This window comes from Lissotriton vulgaris, chromosome 1_1, assembly GCF_964263255.1.
Source record: "Lissotriton vulgaris chromosome 1_1, aLisVul1.2, whole genome shotgun sequence".
Taxonomy (NCBI): Eukaryota; Metazoa; Chordata; class Amphibia; order Caudata; family Salamandridae; genus Lissotriton; species Lissotriton vulgaris.
In genome coordinates, this window is record NC_141685.1 from 612,295,341 (window position 1) to 612,319,700 (window position 24,360).

Below are 24,360 nucleotides of genomic sequence, written 5' to 3' on the forward strand. Positions count from 1 at the left end.
AGAGGACAGAGTGAAAGTACAAGCCCCACCATAATTTGTATGCATGTCACTTTGTAAATATTTTGCGGGTTTTGCTCCCTCGTCACCTCTACCATGCTGCAAGACCCCTTGAGGCAGCAGCGCACAAGTCGTCCTCTGGTGAGTGCTTGCTGCTGTCCTGCCCCCCCCCTTGTTTGTGCTTGCTGTCCTGCCTTCCCCCGCCCCCGTCCCACTGTCCGTGTCTCCTTTCCCACTTGTCCTGCCTTCCCCCGCCCCCCCTCCAGCCGCCCGGACATTTATTTCCTCAGTCCTACTGGGAGTCTCATGTTGCCCCCTGCTCCTCTATCATCTTTCTACTTTAAGCAGCAAATTACAAGACACAGCGGTTTGGCCATAAAAAGGCTACGTTTCTCATACCTAATACATTAGCTTACGTACGTCCAGCCCTCTCCCACATCATGTCCATCTCCCAGACTTCTCTCGCTCACTCACCCTCCAGCCCTTTCCCTCCCTCCCCTCACATACCGGCTGCTCTCCCCGTCCCTGAGGTCTGCCCTCATTTACTGTCCATGCTCCCTGAACACACACCCCCACCGTCCGGTCCCTGCATACCGCCCTCAATTCACTGTCCACGCCTGATGGCTCTTTCCCTCTCCACCAACCCTCGCTCACCATCCAGCCCCTGCAGATATCCCCCTCCTCACTGTCGTCCCGCAGCCCTCTTCCTCACCCTGTCCATCCCCACAGTCCGCTCCCTCACCACCTCCCGTCCAGCCCCCTCCTGTGTGTGGGGGGGGGTGTGGCTGTGTGTGTGGGGGGGGTGTTTGTTTGTGTGTGGCTGTGTGTGTGTGGCTGTGTGTGTGTGTGGCTGTTTGTGTGTGTGGGTGTGGGTCTGTGTCTTTGTGTGTCGCATTTGTGAGAGATTAAGCTACAATGCCATTCATTTATCTATTTTCAAAACCAACACAAAAATAAAAATTTTATCATTTACAATGCCAATAGCTCAAACTTTTGCAAAGGCCAAACTGTTGCATTGTAAATGCTTGTTTTATGTATGTTTTGTTGTATGTTCTGTATGCTTTTTTTTAGGTTTATTTCTCTTAGATCTTTTGTTTTTCTTAATAGGAATTGACATTTATTTTCCGAGCTGAGTAATTGGAGATTGACTGTCGAAAGGCAATATCTGGATTGCAAATATAAATCATGGACTATATCACGAAAAAATAAAACATAGTTAATTTAAAAAAACAACTCTTGCTTCGAGTAGCATGCGGGTGCCCTTTGTTGTGGGGTTATTCGTTATTTGTTTGCTTTGAGATGGGATGTGACCTACTTTTCATAATAGTTTGGTTTCCGGCTGATATCTGCCGTGCGTGTCCGTGTTTGATATATTGGGAGATCAGCATGGTACAGTGTAGCAGGTGGTAATTATTCTGCTGTATGCTTCTTTCCTGCATTTAATGTAAAGTAAGAAATCGGGAGAATATTTATAGTTATGTTTTTGCACAAACTTGGTTTAACAAATTCATTACATTGGTCTTAAACCCATATTACGCAGCTAATTTGTTCTTATAACAAAGATAGCCGCGAAGAAACGAATCCATTTTAACGCGAGTAAAAAATACAGACAGGTTTTGTAGAGTGGATCAGCGGGCAGTGATTAAAAATCCAACTGGAAAACAAGAAGAACTATTTCTTTAATTAAACTCCAATTATTAACTCATTCTACAGTACATGCTGAATAGTTCATTGTTTGTGACAGAAAAAAGAATAAACAATCTAAAGAGAATTGTCACGCACATTGTGCTTTAAGGTTTTCATTGACTTATGTCACGTTTACGACGTGATGGGGCATTTGTAAGTAATTATTGGTATGTTAATCTAACACCTGGCTGCATTGTCCTTTCTCTCCGCAGATCTGCACTCCGGATTTAGTGGTGTTTCTGGCTTGTGCCAATCACAGGCTGAAGGAAAGGTTACAGAACCGCGCAGAGCAGCATGGGCGGCCGGACGATAACCTCAAAGCCATCGAAAGGCGGCTAATGAATTTTAAACAGAACGCAGTCCTGCTGGTCAAATACTTCCAGGAAAAGGGGCTAATCATCACAGTAAGTCACCTCATGAGCCGTCATTTATATGTTGTATTTCGGTGTATTGAGATAATGCACCATCATAGAGCATCCAACAAGTGCAGGATTTGACACAAGAAATCTATCAGTCATGGTCAGTACTTGCCCTCTTAGGGCATTTGTTAATATTTACCAACACGCATAGAGTTTTTCCTGTCTTCAGAAGTAAGCTGGTGCATTTCTTTTATATATTTAATAATTTTTATTTCGAAGGTTTCATTATGTTGATCATATGAATGTATCATATTGCCTTAAAAATCCTTGATTCCAGCATTCTTGAGAATTTTGTTGCTGACGCTAGAATGGCACTGGTCATACTGGTGCGTTATATTTAGCTTTACTGTGGTCAGTGACATTGTCATACAATTAGTTTGCATTCAGTTCATTGCCTACTTCTACATCCTCATCCTCATGATAAGTGTATTAATAATATTTTAACCTGCAAATCGTCTGCCTGAGCCTATTAAATATTGGATTCATATATTTTAACCACCTCTACATACATACACGCATGTGCATGCTATACAGACGTTCTCTCTCATGATGACATTTGAGTGAATTTACTGCAAGTTATGTTCTTCTCAAGCCATTATCAATAAGGCAGTTTTAATGTGCAAGGATCAGTGCTTAATTTCAAAAGAATGCATGTCGGTGACCAAAGCTCCACTTGGAAGCCTGCGGCTAGCGCTATTACATGTCAGCACACCGAATACCAAGGCTGTGTAATCTTCTATTCACCTCATGCCTCTTTAATCCACTGCCAGTCACTCCCTGCCCTTTTATCTCACTCTTGGAGATTCCTGCTTTCTCTCTTTGGGACAGCGTTCCATCTCTCTAGTACTTTGTTTTTCTCGCTTGTCCTCCTAAATGGTCTGCCATCTAAGTAGACTATTATGCCATCATCAGGTCTCACGTGACACCCTTTTTTCTGCCAGTCTTCTTTTTCTTTGGGCTCTGCCTCACCTTGTAAATCTCTCACTTCCTCCTATGTATTCACACCACACAAAAGCATAAATTGGCAGCTGTTTCCACATGCTTTAATTTTCTTGTTTATTGCCCTATAATATTTGGCACAATGTTAAGCCACTTGGTCAGCATAATGATTACCGGCTGTCACTCTGTCAGTTCCAGATTGGTGAGTAGCACATTTCACCACGGCCAATTCTTTAGGTAATTTAATTGCTTCAAGTAATTCCTTTACATATTGTCCATTTTTGATAGGAGTTCCTGAAGAAGTCATGAACTCCCTTTGCATCCAGAGCTAGCCAAAGTAATGCACAACCCCGTAACCATACCGGCTATCAGTGTAAATGGTTACTTTCCAATTTTCCCAATTTTGCATGCTTTTATTAAAGCAATCAATTCGGCTACTTGTGCAGACTTGACTCCTGGTAAATAGGATGTTTCAACTATGTTTGATAAAGTGCATACAGCAAAAGCAGCGCTTAGTCCTCCTTTCTATTGGCGCATATATGAGCCCTCTACAAATAACTCATGGTCTGGGTCTTTTAAAAGTTCTTCCTGTATGTCTGCGCGAGGTTTAGTACTGAATTCAGTTAAGTCGATACAATCATGTTTGACTTCCTCTCTGACTTCCTCAAAGTGAGAATTTGGCAACAAGGTTGCTGGATTTAGAATAGTGCATCTCACTATTGTCACAATCTCTGATCCATGGATAATTCTTTCATACTTAGTCATCCGACTAGGTGTTAGGTGCTGAGTACGTGTTCTGGTTAACAGAATCGCAACTGAATGTGGAACATACACTGTTACATGATGTCCCATGACAATGGATTCACTTTGCTCAAGACTCATGCATGTTGCAGCTACTGCTTTCAGACAACCTGGCAGTGCAGATGCTACTGAGTTCAATGTTGCAGAAAAATATGCCACAGGACGTCGCATTAATCCATGGGTCTGGGTTAGGACTGAAAGTGCACAAATGTGTCTCCTGTGTAACAAAATAATGCAAATTCTTTTGAATAATCTGGCATTCCTAATGCTCGAGCTTCACACAGACTGTTAAGCAATTTTAAAAAGGCAGTCATACTTTCATGTTCCTACTCTACTGGGCTTTTGCTTGTTTCTTTGTCATTTGAATTAGTGGCTTTGCAAGCACTGCAAATCCCACAATCTACTGCCTGCAATAACCTACAACTCAAAGAAACATTCTGATTTCTTTCTGAGTTTGGGGTATTTTCATGTTTTGAATTATTCTGATTCTTTCAGAGGTCACTATCCTGACCCCTCTTCTATCTGGTGTCCCAGATACTTCACTGAGGTTTTACAGTATTGCCATTTCTCTGGGGACACTTTATGTCCACCTTTTGCTAAATGGTTCAGCAAGGCAATGGAATCAATTACACAGTTTTTTCTTGTTCCCGATGCCAATAATAGGTCATCCATATACTGCAACAGGGCAGATTTTCCAGGCAGTACCAGTGATTCAAGGCAGTTTTTCAAATCTTGAATAAAAAAGGATGGACTTTCTGTGTACCCCTGAGGGACATGATTCCAAACGTGAACATGGTTGTCAAATTTGAACGAAAATAAAAATTTGCTAGCTGGATGCAGCGGGATGGAAAAGAAAGCATGACATAAATCAATCAAAGTGAACCATCGGGCTCCCCATGGTGTTTGACACAGAATCACAGCTGGATTTGGTACCACTGGACAACATGAGACAATTTTATTAATTTTACGCAGGTCTTGGACCACCCTGTACTTCCCATTTGGTTTCTTTATGCCAATTATAGGTGAATTACATGGACTACTCATTATTTCTTCCAAAATACCTTGTTCAACAAAACACCCTATTTCTTGTGGAACTCCTGCTTTTATTTCAGGACTCATTTTGTACTGTCGGATGTTTGGGTAAACTGCACCTTCTTTCACTGTTACATATATGGGATTGACATCTGCCATTAGGCCTACCTCTTTCCCAGTAAAATCCCACACATCAGGATTTACAGAAGTCTTTAGTTCTCCTGGTAAATCTGCTAAAGACATCTTTTTAAGTCCTGTTTCTTGTCTGGCTAGCATAATTTTATACACTCTGTCTTCATCTGGAGTCTGCATTTCAACACCATTTGGTGTACAAAACATTAGGCAGTTCATTTTGCACAGTAAATCTCTTCCTAGCAAGTTTACAGGGCTAGAATCGCACACTATGAATTTGTGCACTTCTCGGAAGTTGCCAATACAAACTTCCACAGGTTCTGTGACAGGGGTCCTAATTTGTTTATCAGAAACGCCCACTACTTGGTTCGCTTCTCCTGAGAGGGGTAGGTTTGGGATGTCTGCTCTTCTCATAGTAGAATGGGTAGCACCAGTGTCCAACAAAAAAGGTAACATCATTTCCCTCCACTTTCCCTTCAATGTAAAGACCTGGAGGATGTAGAGAAGTGTGGCTCACCGGTTAGAGGCGGCAGACCCAGAAGCAGAGGTCGGCCCGAGACCAGGGTTCAATTCCCGACACAGCAGGGTACAGAAACAATGTCAGCGGGCTCGATAAATCTCGCCTCGGTGCCTCTCTAACCATGGGTCCCACGCTGCAACTCTGGGCAATAGCTTGCTTAATCTCCACAACGGCCCCCTCGCTGCGGGGGATGCCTGGCTTCACCTTGGGGATGCCCAATAGGGACCATCTCACAGGGAAAGCCAGGACGGGTTCGCCAGCGGCACAGAGTGCCAAGAAACCCTGGGGTGAACGTGCGCTCTAGAAATTCCTACTAACATAACATAACATAACCTGACTGATCTACCGGTAAGGACGAGCCAAGTACGCAATCCTCTTACCCCCCTCTCAGGCACCGTCAGTAGTCTTCTGACTCAAAAAATGTGTCCTGTAAAAGAAACTGTAGTGTTACTGTATTTTTCTTACCACTTCCCTCCCGAAATCCGGTGTCCATACTGTATTTGGGTTGACTGATAAAATTTGGCATAGGGGCTTGAGGCAATTGATTTTTTATTACTTGTTGCAGCTTTCTCATTGACCCCTCATTCTGCGTCTGTGGATTTATATTTTGAGTTTGGACATTACTATTCTGTATTAATTTACACTCGTTTCTCCAATGCCCTAATTTTCCGCACCCATGACATGGAAACTTTTTCTTTGCCTCTTCTTTACTCATTTTTCCTCTGGGTTTGCCCCCACTTCCTTCACTTTGGCATTCCCCTCTTCTCTGATTATTCGCTTGCTGACTTAACTGAAGTTCCTGTTGTCGGCCATTTTAACTTGAGCTCACATTGCCTTTTTTTCTAATTTCTTTATTTTATTATCAAATTCATCCTCACAGTATTTTGCATACTTGATTTCGTCGACAGGCTTTGCTTGCCAACACAGTTTATGCTCTTTAATTATTTGGGAGATTTCAGGTTTTAGTCCGGACACAAAACAATAAATAAAATGTGTCATGTCCTTATTACCAATGTTTTCTAAACCACTGTACTGTTTAAATACCTGCAAGAGGCATTCTTAATATGCATGTACAGATTCATCTTTATTTTGGGTGGTTCTATCTCTTTTAGTCCAATCGGTTTCTTTTGGAGGAATCTTTCCCTTTAAATAAGTTATCACCTGATTGTATTTCTTCATCACTTCCCCTGAAGGGGCTCCTGTCATTTGGTCTCTAGGGTATTCATAATTAGGCCAGTCTACAGAGATCTTGCACTCGGACCATAAATCAGCTGGCACAACAATGTCAAATAAACCATCTAAATCTTTTAACAATATTTTCGACACTTTCACGAACTTTTCGACTTGTCGGTACCATTGTACAGGTTTTTCTCTGAGCTTTGGGAAATCATTAGTAATTGATAAAATATCCTGTCGGGACCATGGGACATGTTCATAACTTCCTCCTGGCACTTCTCTCATCGACTTTTTTTGATTCTTTTAATAAGTATTCAGAAGACGTTTTATTTGCCTGTGCTTCTTCTTTTTTCTTTGTCCATCTAACTTTCCATTTGTCTAGATCTCTCCATTTTTGCAACAACGTCAACAATTCTTTTATCTGCAATTTACGACCTGACACATTCATGTTTTCCAAATCTTTGTCAGAAAATTCAGCTCTATATGATTTCTGCAATACTTTTGATTTGCCAATGTCAATTCCCATTTCCAAAGCCAAATTCATTCATTTTCATGATCTATTTTTGTATTGCGAGTGATACTTCTGTATATAAACAATGATTCATCTTCATCAAATCAGTTCAGTCTGTCAAATCCCACATTTCCTGCTACCATTTCTTGTAATTCCACCTTCAATTTGAATATGTCCAATACTTTTGACTGTGCTTTAAGCTTTTCTATATTTTGAGTCCATCTGTCTAATTCTTCTGGACTTACTACAGTTGCATGCCTCGTTCCTGAGGATGTTTCAATCTGTACCTCTTTTGAACAGGGGGGTGTAACTTTCCTGATCGAGTTATTTACTGGTTCTCATATAGGTAAATCCATTAAGGAAAGTGCTAACTCACACTCACTTGCTTGATAATCAACTATTAAGGTTTCCTTTCTTGGCTGAACTATGGGTGTAGTCAGAACAGGAGTTTTAGCATTAGCTTGCTTATCTCCATACAAAGGAACTACAGGACCTATTGTTACTGGTATTGTTAAAGCTTCAGGACTTGTATTTAATTGGGAAATTTTCTGAATTAGTTCATTACTCTGTTTATTTAATGCTTCTTTTCCCTCTCTTGAAGTAACTTTTCTAATGAGGTTTCATGTATAACCTGCAGAACTAAAGAACTAAAGGAGCACTAGAAGTAACTCTCTGAGTTTCTACTTGATAAGGTGGCAGATTTTTCATTAACAAGTCATCTAATAACTCATCATCCGAATCACCACTAGTCATTACAGTTCTCGGTTTCCCTGTATTTTTACTTCCTGATGAGTTTTCTGTGGTAAAAAACAGGATATAATCCTTCCACTAGCATGGACTGTCTCCACCTTTTTATTTGCTTATCTCTTTATTTATTTTTTATTTATTCAAAGGGTTTTTATATAGTGCTGGCTGGATCCAAGAGTATCAGAGCTCTTTGCAACATATTGGAAACAACAGAGTTTCAAACAGAGTAATAATACAATTAGATACTGAGGCATGGCACTTTGAGAAATTTGGGAAAACGTACAAAAATAGGTAGACCAAACAAAAATAACAGATTAAGGTAAGGGGAACTGGATGGGAAAAGCGATTGGAGAGTAAGAGCGGATAGGGGGAGAGGGAGAGAGAATGTAATATTGTGGTAAGTGGTAGAATAAGGGGAGAGAAGGTGACTGATGGAGGGTGAAAATGTTAACGATACAAAATAAGGGGGGGGGAGTTGGTAGCTGGGAAGAGAGAAACAAAGGAAGAGCAAGGGAGTAGATAATGACTATGTAGGGAGAAAGAAAAATGAATACACAGTGAAACAATAAATTAAGCACCCAAGTATTTGTTGATATGGAGCAGCCTAAGGTCTTTTTTGAAGCAGTCGTAGGATGGATTGCAACGTAAATCTTTGGGAAGGGCATTCTAGATGGACGGTGCATTAACAGAGACAGAGCAAGATTGTGTTGATTTCTTTTTGAATAAAGGAGGGACCAGTACAAGTGCGTCAGTTCTCCTCAAAGTTCTAGAGCAACCGGCTTTGTGGAGTTGGTCCGAGAGGTAGGAAGGGGTATTTTGGTGGAGGGCTTTGTGAGTGATGCATGCAATCTTGTAGGAAAATCTGCCTTCGATCAGAAGCCATTTCAGGTTTTTGAGAATGGGGGAGATATGATCAAAGGGTTTGCAGTCAGAGATTAGCCCTGGCGGCATGATTAAGGATCGATTTGAGAGGGGCTAGGTGGATTTTAGGAGTTCCATCAAGCATGGCGTTACCGATATCAATTTTGGACAGGACCAAAGATTGTACAACTGTCATCAGCAGGAATAAAGGGTTTGATTTTTTTAAGATAGCGCAGTGTGAAGAGAACACCTTTGGCTGAGTTTTTTATGTGGGCAATAAGAGAAAAGGTTCTGGTCGATGCTGATGCCGAGGGACTTGACCGAGTTGGAGATGGTGTGAGAGCAGTTGAGAACATTAATGTCAGAGATCCCGTTTTGGATAGGGAGCGGTTTTTAGGAGAGAATAAAATGTTTTTTTAGGGTTTAGTTTTAGGTGGTTGTAATGGAACCACATTTGTATCTTACAAACAAAAATGGTCAGGAGAGCACAATCCTACAATGTAAGTGTATGATGGACTCGCACAATATAAAGTCCAAGCAATAGTAGATCCAAATGGTGGCAATAATTCAAACTAGGATGCAGGACACATAGATGAGTAAAGTTCCTAATTTGTTTTCCTTTATTAATTTCTTAAAAATAATTGTCCAGTTGATAAAACGACAGCCGACACGTGTTTCGTCTGTACTATGAATTAGTACAAGGGCTTTTTCAAGGCTAATGGGGTGAGGTAATACGGCAAAAGACTTGGCAAATCACGTAGAAATAAATAGTCAGCTCTATGCTCCCAAGTGCATAAATGATCCCAATATGAGTAGCCCAATTGAATAAACCCCCAAAAATATATGCAGCTCGCTGAATGTCAAAAAAAGGGGGGGGGTTCTTGACCATCAGTTCTATTCTGTAAGGGATATTAATGAATCCTGATGGAACCACGTTGTTGAAGCCACAAAAGTGGCTACTACGGTCAAACATCTAGACTCAGTATTTAAGCTAAGTTAAGTCCACAATCGGGCAAAGGGATTAAATGGATAAGTAGACTACCGCACACGTCCTGGTCATTCCAGGTAACGTCGGTAACATCAGTATTATATGGCTATGCGGTGTAATATAACGCCAACGTGCTAAAGAACACCTCGAGGTTACACGAGGCGTGATGTGTATTATGACACCACTTGATAATGGCACTCCGTCCTTACATTTGTATCTTAGTCAGAGTGTCATTTAGATGTAAGATGTCATCATGGGATTTGATTCTGTAATAGAGTTGTGTATCGTCAGCATAGAGGTGGCAACTGAGTCCCACTTATTTAAGAATAAGAGTAAGGTGTCCATGAAGAGGTTGAATAGAGTGGGAGAGAGAATAGAGCCCTAGGGGACACCGAAGGTGATTGTCCGAGGTTCCGAGAGGCAATTATAGACTTTAATTTGTTGGGTTCTGTGTTGGAAGTATGAGGTGAACCACTTGAGTATGTCACCACCCAAGCCAAAACATTTTTTGAGAGTATTGAGTAAAGTTAAATGGTTAACGGTATCAAAGGCAGCAGAGAGGTCAAGTAGAATGAGAAGGGAAGATTAACCCTTATCTAGGGACCCATGGATGTCGTCGATGATGTTGACCATTGCAGTTTCAGTGCTGCAGCCCTTTCTAAAGCCAGATTGTAAAGCGTTCAAGAGATTGAAAGTGTCGATATGTTTGTTCAGTTGAAGCAGGGCATATGTTCCTAGGGCCTTAGATAGGAAAGGGAGGTTGGAGATAAGACGTAGATTGTTTAAGTCGTTAGGATCGGCCATGACGTTTTAATGATGGGGGCAATTTGGCCTAATTGAAGGGATGCAGGGACTCACCCATTAGCAAGGGAGGAGTTGATAATAGATGTCCAATAGGGGGCGATGATGTTTTTTTGTTCTTGTACCAAATAGGCCGGGAGGGGATCTTTGGTATGTAATGAGCTTGGTTGTGATGTTAAGGACCTCAAGTTCTGAAACTGGGCTAAAGTAGTTCCAGGAGGCCTTGTTTTTAAGTTCAGGAACAGAGTGGAATGGTTTATAGCGGGGGTAACAGCATGGGGGGTTGCACAGGATCAGTGGGGTTGATGAGAGAGGAAGGGGACAAGCAGGGGAGGTTAGGGAGGGGAGGTTGGTAATCTGGAGGGGGTGTAAGGGTGAAGGTTTGTTCAATCTTAGTAAATTTTTCAGAAAAAGAAGCTAGCAATTTCTTCGCATCTTTCAACCGTGGCCAGTAGTTTAGGGGGGCTGAGGACGTCTGGGATTTGATGATGTTAAATAGTTCTCTGGGACGATTTCTAGCCCGGTCAAGTTGTGAATGGAAGAAGGAGGCTTTCACATTAAAGATATGGTTTTTGTAGTTAGCCCTTGCAGTTCGAAGGAGGATAAGATTAAAGGGGGAGAGCTGTTGTCTCCATGTGCGTTCAGTCTGTCTGAGAGCACGTCTCTCATAATTAAGGTCAGTATTGAACCAGGATCTGGAAAGTTTATTTTTTTGTAGTTTTAATTTTGCTGGGATTATTTGATCAAGTGCTTTACTAGTTGAATTATTCTAGAGTTCAGTAAGATCGGTGAGACTTTGAGACGGAGGAGTGATCTGTAAAAGATCTTTTATTTTCGTCTCAAGCTCACCAGGAGGAATAGTGTGAAGGTTTCTGGATAACTTCTTTAGTTTTGTTAAGTTGGAGGGAGGGGTGGGAACAAAGTTATTGATCGTGAAAAGGATGAGGTGGTTATCAGACCATTCAATGGGGGTAATGTGGGAGAGAGGCGCCAGATTCCTGTAGTGACATTAGAGTCAAGAATGGCTCCTTTAGAGTGGGTTGGAGAATTGTTTAAAATCATTGATGTCAAGTAAGTTATTGATGAGAGTAACCAAAGGGTCATCGATTCTGTTAAAGTGTAGGTTAAAATCTCAGAGGAAGAGGTTTCGAGAATTAGAGATAGATGCCTGTATAAGAAGATCGAAGGAAAGAGGTTCGCCAGGGGGATGATAGATATTATGTAGGAAGATGGAAGGTGAACCCGGGACTATAAGTTCTGCACCTAGATATTCATAGGTAGTCGGGTCGTGATGGTAATATGGAGAGAGTTGAAGTTCAGATTTATAAATTATGGCAAGGCCACCTCGAATTTTGTCAGGCCTGTCTTTTCTGAGGATGGAGTAACCAGGAGGCTAGAGCAAGTCAAGGTTTGGTGTGGAGAGGGGATTGAGCCAGGTTTCAGTCAAAAAGGCAATATATATGCATTCACTGAGGATGGTTTCGGCGATTTCAGTAGCGTGACATGAGGCCGATCGACAGTTAACCAGCATGCATTTGAGGGAATTGTGATCTACTGGAATTGTGGAGGAGCAGGGGTGGATACTAGTGAGTTGATGAGGGGGTCTAGGTGAAGCTGGAGAGGGCGGGATTCTACTAGTGCCCAGGATCACTGGGATAGATGAGTGAGATGGAGGGGAATTCATGGAGAGGGGGGAGATGGGGGCGTAGTCATTATTGAGGACAGGGAGGGTGTTAGGAAGTTGGAGACGAGGGGAGAGACGGATTAAATGAGCTAACAATGCTTGGAGGTTTAGAAGGAGAGTTGTCACTTGGGGAATTATTCCCTTGGACAAAGAGCGCAGGGGATATTTGCAAGAGATCTAAGGGATAAGAGCAATGGGAATGGTTCCTAGTGGTGAGCGAGGTGACTTCATTCTTAAGTGAAGAGAGTTCTAAAACTATGGTTGAGAGATGAAGTTCAATATTGAGGAGTGTTTGGGTAAGAAGTGTTGTAGGAAAGGGGGCTAGGAGATCTGGTGGTAGGCATGAAAGATCCAAGTTATTTGAGGTAGAAGGACGAGGGTGAGAAAGAGGTGGGAAGCCGGGCGGAGGGAAAAGAGTGGTGTTAAATTTACAAGGTGCAGCGGGAGGTGAAGTGTGGGTGAAGGCATTCTCAGGAGTAAACATGGTGTCATGGGGGAAAGGGAGGGGAGTTGGGAGTTTTTAGCGAAGAGAAAAAGGGGTGGATGGTGGCCAATAGAGGAGATAGGAGGAGTTAGAGGAGCCATTGTGGGATCGGGGGAAGTTGTTCAAAGAGGATGGGTAAGGGTTTGTGTGGCTGAAGGTAAAGTAGAGAGATGACCAAGTGGGGGTGATTTAAGGGTAATACAAGGGGCATTTGGAGGTTCAGGGGATGAGGGTATCAGAGGGGGGAGAATATGGGAGATAAAGAGGGTTGTAGGAAAAGCAGGGGGTGAGGATGCAATAGAAGTCATGGTGGAGAGCATCAGAGACAAGGGGGATTCCTTTGAGGTTGGCGAGATAGGGGATGGCATGGAAGGGGTCAATGTGTGTAGGGGCAAGATGGCATCTTGCGGTTGGGAGGCTGGGCAGTCGATGGTAATTGTGGGAAGTAGGTTTTGTGATAGGGAGCTAAAGTGGAGTTCAAAAATAGAGAGGTGGTGTTGGGAGCATTGAATGAGGATATTTCCAGATATGAAAACAGAGATGTTGATTTCTCCAGGAAAAGTGGGGGAAGGAGTGGTGGTAAGTTTAAGACCATATGGAATTTTGCAAGACTTCGTGACAGGAAGAATTTGGAGAAAGATGCTTTTCCATTTGGAAGGGCGTTTAGTGAAGAAGATGTAGTTCTTGTCTCTTTTGGCAATCTGGGATAAAACTTACTCCAATTCCTGTCACTTCAGGACCTGTCTCGCTCAAGCGCCGCTGTTGCCCTCTCTTCTAGAGCTTCATATTGCGTTAATCTTGGTCTAGGATCTAATTTATTCATACGATTTCTTAAGTTGTACAAAATTCAACCATTGAAGGTACCATGTTCTGAAAATGCCAAAATAACGTCTTCCTTAGTGTACTCTATCCAGTTTTCTAGCCACACGCATGTGTGATAGCCTCTTTCTACCATCATGTATGATTAGGGCATATTTGGTGGTGGAATAATAATCCCTTCTATAGTTTTAATACCTTTGTCTTTTTTTTAAATTATTCTTTATTCTACTGAAAAGTGACATCTTTCTTTTATCTCCGTACATAATATAAGATCTTCCTCTAATTTGTTGTTCTCTCGCAAATCCTAAACATTTTCTATCAGGACGGTTTCCTATAACTGCTGGATTTAAATTCCACATATACTACTATTTAATGAAAACTGTTTTCTTTATCCCGTGATATTCCAGACAACATTTGACAACACGAAAACAGTTTTGTTTAGCACATAAAATCAATAAACAATCAGTAATCAGTAGTCAATTTACAACTAACTACCTATTTTTAACTAATTCCTAACCATACTACTGCTACCAAGAAAAGTATACTGATAGAGCGCACAGGGACCAACTAGCTCCATTTACCATACTCACCTTGGGCACATATAACATTCACACTTTGAAATAGTAGTCCTGCCTAATCAATTACTATTTTAATCACCCTATCAGTTGCCCAGAGGTCCGATTTAGGACTTATACCTGTAAACCATGACTTACCAATCCTTGTCACCTTATTATAAGTCCTGTGAATTAGAGAGTTATAGTAAACAGGTAGTATTTAAACACATTTACTTTGTATAATTACCACAGATCGGGGAAAGTGTTAAAACCTTTATCTATGAGAGATTTTCTGAGTCAAAATTGAAAATGCCACATTCTCGTGACCATAAATTTTACAAGCAAGAATAAAACCAATAGCACATAAAGTTTGTAAGAAATCACAGCAACACCTTTATACATTGGTACCTGGGAAGGGTGAGAAAGGGAAATAGCACATGGACATACCACATGGATTATATTTACCTAGAATGATGCAATGACCAATCCTGGCCACGTGCTGGGGCAAAATAGGACCAGGACTAAGCTCCTGACTAATCAGGTGCCCACGGGACAAGACAGGTGCAAATCAGGACAGGTGACCTCAACTAAGTGCAACGCCAGCGTCACACCCCTCTCTCTCTCTAGGAAGCCAATTAGTACCCCTATTGGGTATTCGATTCTTCTGAGAGATTGCTCCGCCAGCACCTCTGCTCTCGATCGCCTATTGAGTGTGTTGGGTCAGTGACAGGTCAGCTATTAGGACAAGTCAGACAATTTCTCTATCTAAGCCTACCTTAGTTATATCATTTCGAGGGCAATGTACCACCCCTAAATGTTGCAAATCGATGTGTTCCCCTTCAGTGATTGGTTGGAAAAACGAGGAGAGGTCATCACACCATACTAAGATGATATAATTTCAATTCGAATCATATTGATTGAATCGCCACCCACAATTTACTTTCCCATGATTTTATTCTGCCCATCAATGTTATTTTATTTTTCGCATACAATGTTAACACATTTGGTAAGTCTTCTTCCTTTTCCCTGGTCATGGGTGATGTTCTCTGGCACATAGTGGCAAGATGCTTCTTGGCCGAGGTTCAATGCCAATGCTTCAGCAATTTCAGAGTCAGTGTGCGCATGTGTGGCATCATTCAAGATGGAAGATCTGTCAGTGATCTGGCCCAAAGTACGAGCTAGTAGCAAAGTCAAAAGGAAACATATTAAAATACAAAAAAAATGAATGCACTGTATACCAATTATCTCTACTCTAACGCCATTACTTTATTTTCACTTGTTCATTAATAGTTCAGCAGGACGAACAAGCTTAGTACAAGCTGCAGCATAAGCATTAGCATGTGAAATTTAAAGCAGCCATCTTTGGCACTAGTGCGCAGAAGCAAAGCTTTCCCACCAAGCAGAAAAGACTGCACACCACATGAGTGTGGTAGACGCATTTGCAGTGAAATTCCCGCGTTGCGGCGGCCATTTTAGGGCATCCGAGTTATTGTCAGTAAAAGCACATTGTCAAGCTGCCCCTAGATACTAAAAATGTTGTGAAATGTAAATATTAGTTAACAAAACATGTTGGTTAATATATTACAGGTTATTTAGAGGGGGTTGAGTACAAGCAAGTTTCGGTATATGTGAAACCTTGCTCCATCAGTAGAAAAACTCTCATTATCTGTGAATCTTTTGAAAACCAAATGAATTAGTTATGCCCTACATTATATGCATGTATTCACAGAAATGCCAACAACACCTAGGATTCAATATACCAATTTTAAAAGCTTATCGTAAAAAGCAAATTCAAGGCAAATTTGATAATGTTTTACCAATGCGGCATTACCACTATTAAAACTTTGCAGTAACTGCACACATATGGCTGCAGTGAATCTGGTGTATGGTATAATAGCAAAATGTTCCCCATTATGGGCATACCCCTCTAAAAACAAGGTAACACCGTACTCTTATCTGCAGGATTGGTATTGTTCACTAAATAAGAGCCTTAGACTGAGCCGCACAAATATTCACATAGTTTCAAGCAGTGATAGGCCTGTAAAATATTTACTTTGTACTGGTTATTTAGTGCTTCTTTCTCTACTGTACACAAAGCAACAACTGTGCAGGTAAAGTCTGCCTTGAAATGAGAATGAGATTAGCTCCATTGTTTGCTTGGTGAAATTTCAATAAACCTATAGAGAGATGTTCTATTATCCTCCAGCCTCAATACACACCATGTGTTGGTAATTAAGGTGAAAAGATGGAAAGCTAATCACTAGCTAATTGCCACATTGTAAATAGGTATTATAGTAGAAAACTCATGCAAAGGGACATTCGTGCAAAGAGAGGAATTGAAAGCATTACCTTGAAGACATTCAGAACTGCTGAGCTGCTGATAACCGGTGTAGGTGCCAGGAATCTTGATTACAGGGTTAATGTGATTAAACAAAGATTTTCTGTAACGCTGACAGAAAATATTGGTTAGAGTCTTAATTTAGCTAAGAGGGGTTCTTTCCTGCACACCTGTTAATTAAAAGGGCTACTTGGATTCTGCAGCTGCACCCTTACTAAAAAGGCCTTCTCATTCATATAGTAAAAGCGCCTTTCGGTACTAATGCTGCAGTCAACGCATGAAGACAGTGGAAGGGTGCCTTTTGAATTATTGACTATTACAAAGTTTACTCAAAATCAGAATGCTCTTTTGATGTGGAGTGAAGGCTTCTGATTTTTTTCTGAGATTTGGCAATACGTCATATTTGATGGATTGCACAATTAATAAACCTACAAAAATGGAGAATACAATTGAATTTGAAATAAGTGGAACATTTTGGTTATTTAAACGCATTGAAGCACTACTAAAGTCATGATGAATATTTGAAATCTAGACCTCGTCACCTGCACTAACTATAGACGGATTTCCCTCTTGCATTTCCTGTCTAAAGCCCTTGAAAAGCATGTGAACTAACAACTCACGATGTAATCAGAACAGAATGGCCTGCTCCATCCCTCACAATCAGGTTTCAGATCCGGCTGTAGTACAGAGTCCTCGCTACTAGCAGTAACTGAAAATCTAAGGCCACAATTAGACAAAAGTGGCACCGCTGCACTGATTCTGTTGGACCTCAGTGCAGCAATAGATGTGGTGAACCACAACACTCTACTCCATAGTTTAAAGGCCCTAGGGATGCAGAACACAGTTTTTTTTCTGAAGGAGCCCCTTCCTTCTGGATCTTGTCTTCCAAGTCCACAATGATAAGCACTGTTCTAAGCAGCACTCTCTACCTTCTTGGGTCCCCAGGGCTCCACTCTTAGCCCAACCCTCTTTAACTAATATGTAAGGCCAATTGCAGACCGTGTACAAAAGTGAAGTCTCACACTCCTCTTTTACTCCGACGATACTCTGATCATTGTCTCCTTGAAAATCTCAGGAGATCAGCAGCGCAGAGGCACAGAATAATTGCCTCACACAAGTCTGCTCCTGGATGAAAACTAACTCCTTGAATGTAAAAGGAGCAATGACTGAAGTCTTATTGTTGTGCAACCTCCCCACCTGTGGGTCCCAAATCAGTGGCCTGAGTTGATGGGTACTTTATCCACCCCTGTGCCAGTAGTTAAGAACTTGGGAGTCTGGCTGGAAAAGAATCTTTCCATGAGTCACCAAATCACCAAAATGGCTGCTACCTGCTTCGGGGTCTTGAGATGGCTCAAAAAACACCCTAGGATGTTTCCCGTCTTCGGCCCAGCAAACAGCCATCCATGCCTTGGTCATCTTGTGGCTTGACTACAGAAACATTCTTTATCTAGGGGTCACAAAGCAATTTATACAGTTGCTCCAGATCATGCTGAAGGCAGCGAGCGGCAAGGCACCTTCTGCAACCCTCCAAGTTCCATCCCACTGCTAACCTGCTCCATAAACTGAACTGACTCCCAGTTCAATGTCACATTCAATTCAAATCACTGTGCAGTATGCACAACTGTCTTTTAAACTCTGGGCCCTCCTATCTTAGAACCTTGGTTTTGTCATGCACGCCTAGCTGGTCTCTGCACTCAAGTAATTTGGTACTCGCTGTAGTTCCTAGAGTTAGGAGACAAGGAGGCAAAGTCTTTTTGTTTTTTTAGGCCTAAAGTTGTGGAACTCTCTTCCGCTTGCCTTGAGAGCCTGCCGCCCACTTTCACTCTACTGCAGGAAGCTTAAAACCTGGTTGTTTTAAACTTTGATATCAGGAGTTTGCCCCGTTGTGTCTCTGGGTACCTCTTCTGTGGCCTTAGTTGGGTAGCCATGCGCTGTGCAAATCTGAACAATAATAATATACATGTCGATATAGATTATGTTGAAATAAGATTATACAATCATTAGGATTGTTGAGAGGAATCCGTGTGTTTGCATTTGTGCTTACTGAAGAGTATAAACCGTAGTATGCATGCTTCAATTGGACTTCTATAGATAGTAAGTGTGCCACAATGCTTTGCTCTTACTATTCATCACATGGGTTCTTCATATCCCCATTGTACCTTACATTGACACTTTATTGTTGCTTTGTTTGTGCTGATTAGTCTCTGCCATTGTTTTTCTCCTGGGCAAATGAAATGTTTCTGTAATGGTATCTGTTGAATTTAAAGCGCGTCCTATAAATGAGGCTGCAGAAAATAGTAAAGTGAAATGGTTTAGACGTGCTGGTTACTGTAATACACATTTTAAAGTGCCTGTTAAGAAAATGTGCGGGGAAGGGAGGGGTTTTAGTCGTTATGGCATAATAATATTTTGAAGGGCAAAGAATAGTTATATTTAGTCTGCCCCATTTATATGCACCATCACGTTTCCAAATCTGTTTCTTCTATATCTCCTTTCTGTCACTTAATTACTCCTACATTTTAAAATCTGGAAAGACATGATTCTGGTAGTGTTCAACTGTAATGAATAGAAGTACAGTTTCCTAAAGGACAGGAATCTACTTGTTGAGACATCTCGTGTTTAAAATAAGTACAATAAATGGTTTGTCCCAACATCTAGCTTCCTTTTTCAGTATATTTCTTTTATATCCTTCTCCATGAAAGCACACTGCCTTCAAAATCGCATTTAATGTAAGTAACTAGCATACTCTATGAAAAGATCGAAAAATATATATTTTCTATAAAAATATGTCTATATACATTTCTACATCAAAGATAATTACATATTTAAACAAAAAGTTTCTCCATAAAGCCGAGTAATTTAATCTTGCCACAAAAGACTTTGATGCATTGTTGGGGGTCGTGGAATAAAGAGACATCACATTGCAGAGTTAAAATTCAGTTCCGGAAATTATCAAAATAATTCCAGGTTATACGACAAAAGAATATCCCCGCCCCATGTTATCTTTTATTGTTCTGTAGTGTGCAGGAACGATTTTAGTTCTGCTTTGTTCTTTGTAATATTTTAAATATGAAATTATCTCCAGCTGTGGTACTGGTCTGTAGTCTAAATACAGTGGCAAGTACACATTTGACTGTATATGTATAAACAAATAATCATTTGTCTTGTTGAGACGATGGATGTTTCTGGTTTAGAAATATTGGGAACAAATTAATTTTTACATACTACCGCTCGCAATGTATATAATGATTGGGCGGAGGAACAGAAATCTGCTTACACAAGAAATAAATCTTCAATTTCTTAAGAAAACAACTCCGAACTGTAATTAATTATCCAATGATGTAGCTCTTTTAGGGCACAGTGAAAACTGCAGTGGATTACACAGTTTCAAGATTTATTTTTACAAACTGTAGGCACTTTATGTTTGAGACTACTTTATTTTACTAACATGAAGTAGTAGATATGAGAACCATTTCCAGTGATATATGTATCCTCTTGCACAACGAAGTGAAATATTCTAAAGGGCTCTTGTCTAGCACCATGCTTCCTAGTTCCTGGCACGTTCTGCGAGCTAAGTTTATGTTGATATGTTTCTATTTCTATGTTAGTTTTTATTTACCATTTATCATTTGCTGCATGCCATCTAGTAATTTCTTCACACTGAGCTCACTTGGAGTAGAAATAAGTACAGCAGGAATAGAGCATAAGGAGCCAGACCACGACATTGGATTTGATAAATGCAACATATACGTTTTTTGACATTGGACTCCAGGAGCCAAGCATGGAAAAGTTAAAAAAAAGAAAAACAATGATAGCAGTAAAAATATATGATGACAATGGGAATATTTGTTCACATTGCTCTTCAGTTAACATTCAAAAATACATTCTTGGCAATTATTTAAGCAGATTTTCCCATGAACACTTGAATCTTCCGAAAGAGTTGAATTACCATTGAGCGAGGTTAGTGGGAGATTTTGAGGCTAGTTTTATGTCAAGAATATGCATTTTAAGCATCATACTTTTGTAATGTTGGTAATTTTGATATATAGATTGTAAGAACCATGGAGGGGAAGAATATGAAATGAATATGTTTAGATAAAAATATAATCATAGTGATGTTCATGTTGAGGCATTGTATCAAACATGTAATTGTTTTTATGTAGTATATTTTTAATGAAACATGAACACTTTGACTATGTCTAGAGCATTTACATTTCATGATAAGGCTAGAAATAATAGGGAAGAAATTAAATTAGAACATGAAATGCGAACAAATGTTTCAAAGCAGCTAATTTTGAAAATACACTCCATATTTCGCAAGATGCAAACAGAATAAACTGGAATGTTCAACATACAGAGCCTGGTTTAGAGTTTATCAGGCAGGTTACTGTGCCACAAATGAGAAAGATTTCACTTCCACATGCATTATAGCCTAGTGCACTTGTAAGGCAGACATGATACCTGTAACGTTTGTGTAAATGTTGCCAATTAATCTTAAAAGAATGGCCTACTGTTGGAACTAGCCCTTTTTGCAGGGTCATCCCCAAACCGTTTGCTATCCTCCTGTTTTTTGTCTGACTTGTTTCTGTTGGTTTTATGATTCAGGGCACTTTACCACTGCGGATCAGTGCTAAAGTGCAAGTGCTCTCGCTGGTAAACTTGGTAAGATTGGTCTATACCGGTTTGACATATTTAATTACCTGTAAGTCCCTTGTACAGTGGTATCCCATATACCCAGGGCTTGTAAATTAAATCCTACTAGTAGGCCTGCAGCGCTGCTTGCGCCACCCGCAGAAGTAGCCTTTCAAACCTGTGTCATTATTATTAATATTACATTTCTTATATAGCGCCAGAATCGACCCCCGAAGGGGTAACTCCGCGCTTGCCTTGGGAACCCGTCCTGGTTTTTCCCTGTGAGATATCCCCTACAGGGCATCCCCAAGGCGAAAGCCAGTCATCCCGCCGCGGGGGGGGCGTTGTGGAGATTAAGCAAGCTTAATGCCCAGAGTTGCAGAGTGTGAACCCATGATTAGGTCAGGCACCGAAGCGAGAATTATCGAGTCCGTGGACATTTGAGCTCAACACCCTGCCGCGTCGGGAATTGAACCCGGGTCTGACCTCTGCTTCAGGGTCTGCCTGCTCTAACCAGTGAGCCACACTTCTCCACATGCCTCTGCCACTGCAGGACCTGTATGCACAGTTTACTGCTGCAGTAACGTGGCATGTAAAGTGATTGCCACTTTTAAAACTCCCCCTTTACTACATATAAGTCACCCTAAGATAGGCCCTAGCTAGCCCTATTGGCAGGGTGCTGTGTAGGCAAAAAGGTAGGATATCTGCCTTATCTGTGTGGCATGTCCTGGTAGTAACAAACATACTATTTGGTTTTGCATTGAGGTGAGGCTTCCCTCTCGTAGGATTACATTGGGAATTCTCTGATATGTGCTTCAGTTGTGATTTCTAATATTAAAGGGGTAGCGTGACCATGTTTGGTATTTTAAGAATAGAAGGAATAAATCCTGCTTATTCGTGAAAGCATATTTGTTATTACTAGAATTGCCACTTTTAGAAGTAGGCCTTTCTGTGTGCTTATGGTTCTTTGTGATTTGCCTGGTTGTGTATTCACTGTCTGGTTTAGACTGACAGGAGAGAGGGGATGTGGAGAAGTGTGGCTCACTGGTTAGAGGAGGCAGACCTGGAAGCAGAGGTCAGCCCCGGACCAGGGTTCAATTCCCGGCTCAGCGGGGTCTTGAGTCCTAAAATGTCCATGGACTCGACAATTCTCACTCCGGTGCCTACTCGATTCACGGGTTCACACTCTGTGACTCTGGGCAATAGCTTGGTTAATCTCCACAACGGCCCCTTGCAGCGGGATACCTTGCGGATACCCTGCCGGGGTTATCTCACAGGGGAATACCAGGACGGGTTCCCTAAGCAAGCGCTTAGAAACCGCTCGGTGATTTGCGCTATATAAATTCCTGTACATTTACATTTACATGTGCATTCACTCTAAACAGCCACAAGGGGGATTGAGGCGTGTCCTGCCTTTCCTGGGTGACTCAGTGCTAGGCTGAATAGACTGTGGCTGCATTTAGAGTAGCAGGAGGAGTTTCCCTTGCACCTCAATAGGCCTGGTCTGCAATTAGAGTGGTGGGAGGAGTTGCACCTGCACCTGAATAGGGCTGTGCCTGTCTTGTACAATGCGAGCTCTGCCCCCATGTAGTGTGTCTGGGCCCAGGGCTTGGGATGCAAACAGTGTCTGAAGTGCCCTCCAGAACAAAGACTTTTGGACTATAGTATAGGGGCTGAGACCCCAAGATAGTAGACTGGCTCCACAGACTGAGCTGCTGCCAGAAGGACTCCTGAGCTGTAAGGGTACTCACTGGATTGCTCACCTTAGTATTGCCTTGCTGCTACCCTGCTCCCGGATTCTGGACTACCTAGGCAATGCTGAACTGCCAGAAGGGACCACCCTTGCCCTAGGGTGCTGGACTCTTTGTTTATTACTGCCTGCCTTGTGGTGGCCTTACCAGTGTTCTCCCAGGGTGCCCACTTTGTGTTGAGTGCTGGATGCTGCCCTAGTCACTGCAACTATACCGAGTGGTGAAGTGCTGCTCAGTGTTCTGGCATATGAGAGAAGCGCCTGAGAAGCATTAGGCTTTGTTTACAGAGCTCACGGTGTGGGCTCGTTCTACCGTAAAGCGCATGGTGAGCGTGTTCACTGGCTGAGAGGAATATCCTGGTGACCAGCACCTGATGAGTGCGTCATGGGTGACAGAGCAAGCAGGTGCTAATCCCTATTTTGGCTGGTGGACTGAATGCCATGCTTTGTTATGAGCCCCCCTCCCCACACTGCTGTGGCGATCTTTCTGCTACCCAGCGACGTTGGATCCCGGGCACCGGAGCTGACACCAAGCCTGCGGCCCGCCTCAGAGAGTTGTAGCCCCTCCCCTACAGATTTCAGGGGATATGAGGCTGCCAACAGCGTGAAGTGCTCGGCAGCGTGCAGCTGCTCTGAATGAACGCGGCCAGCCTCGGAGGGAAGTTGCCCCTCCCCAACAGGTTTGTGGGGGATACGAGGCTACCTTCAGCGTGAAGGACAGAAGTTCTCTGCTGCATGCAGTCACCTTGAGTGTCCCTGCATGCGAGGGACTCCATTGGATTTCTCCACCCTGGGCTACGAGGTGTGCCCCCCACAGTGCAGACACGTGCCTGGGGGCACTGCTCATTCCCTGGACAGCGAAGAATCTCGGTGGGGTCCTGATCTTGCCAACCATGAACCATTAACACACTCCCTGTAATAGGAGTGCCGGGGTAGTGAGATCTGTGTGGGCATAGAGCTACTGATACGCCTGAGGCCTTTCACTTTTGTTTAGGAGCATATTACACATAAGGGTAGCACAAGAGTTCTGGTGCCTCGTGACTTCTGGGCTTACGGTGGAAGATTGTTTTCTGGGAACATGTGGTGATTCCTATGTCATGGCATAAACGTATCTACATTATTGCACTCATGTGCTGATCTATGGGTTTTCACCCAGTGATGTTAATGCTGTATTTCAGCTCTAAATATGATTTAGGTGTGACCTAAACTGCATGTTACCTACCTGTGCATAATTGGCCACAATTTATGCCCTAAAATGTTATGTGCAGGAGCTGTAGGACAATATCCAGTGATTGTGTTATTGTAACATGTGCAACCTATAACTATTTACTTTAGTGTACTACATATGGTATTAGGACCATTGCCTTATGGCAAAGTGAATTATGGTCTGTGTGATTTGATGATAATTGCCTTGATGTCAAAGTGATTTATGTGGTCTAATGTGTTTTATGTGGAATACAAAGAATATTTTTTATCCAAGTGTGAAGTC

General features: G+C 41.9%; 1 protein-coding gene across 1 annotated transcript in view; it reads left to right on the forward strand.

Annotated features, from left to right (window-relative positions):
* Positions 1-24,360, forward strand: part of AK5 (adenylate kinase 5) — a 2,618,000-nt gene that overhangs the window by 983,428 nt on the left and 1,610,212 nt on the right. Inside the window, exon 6 of the mRNA XM_086954134.1 lies at positions 1,896-2,087. Within this exon, the coding sequence (XP_086810260.1) occupies positions 1,896-2,087 (192 nt within the window). The remainder of the gene's footprint in view (positions 1-1,895; positions 2,088-24,360) is intronic.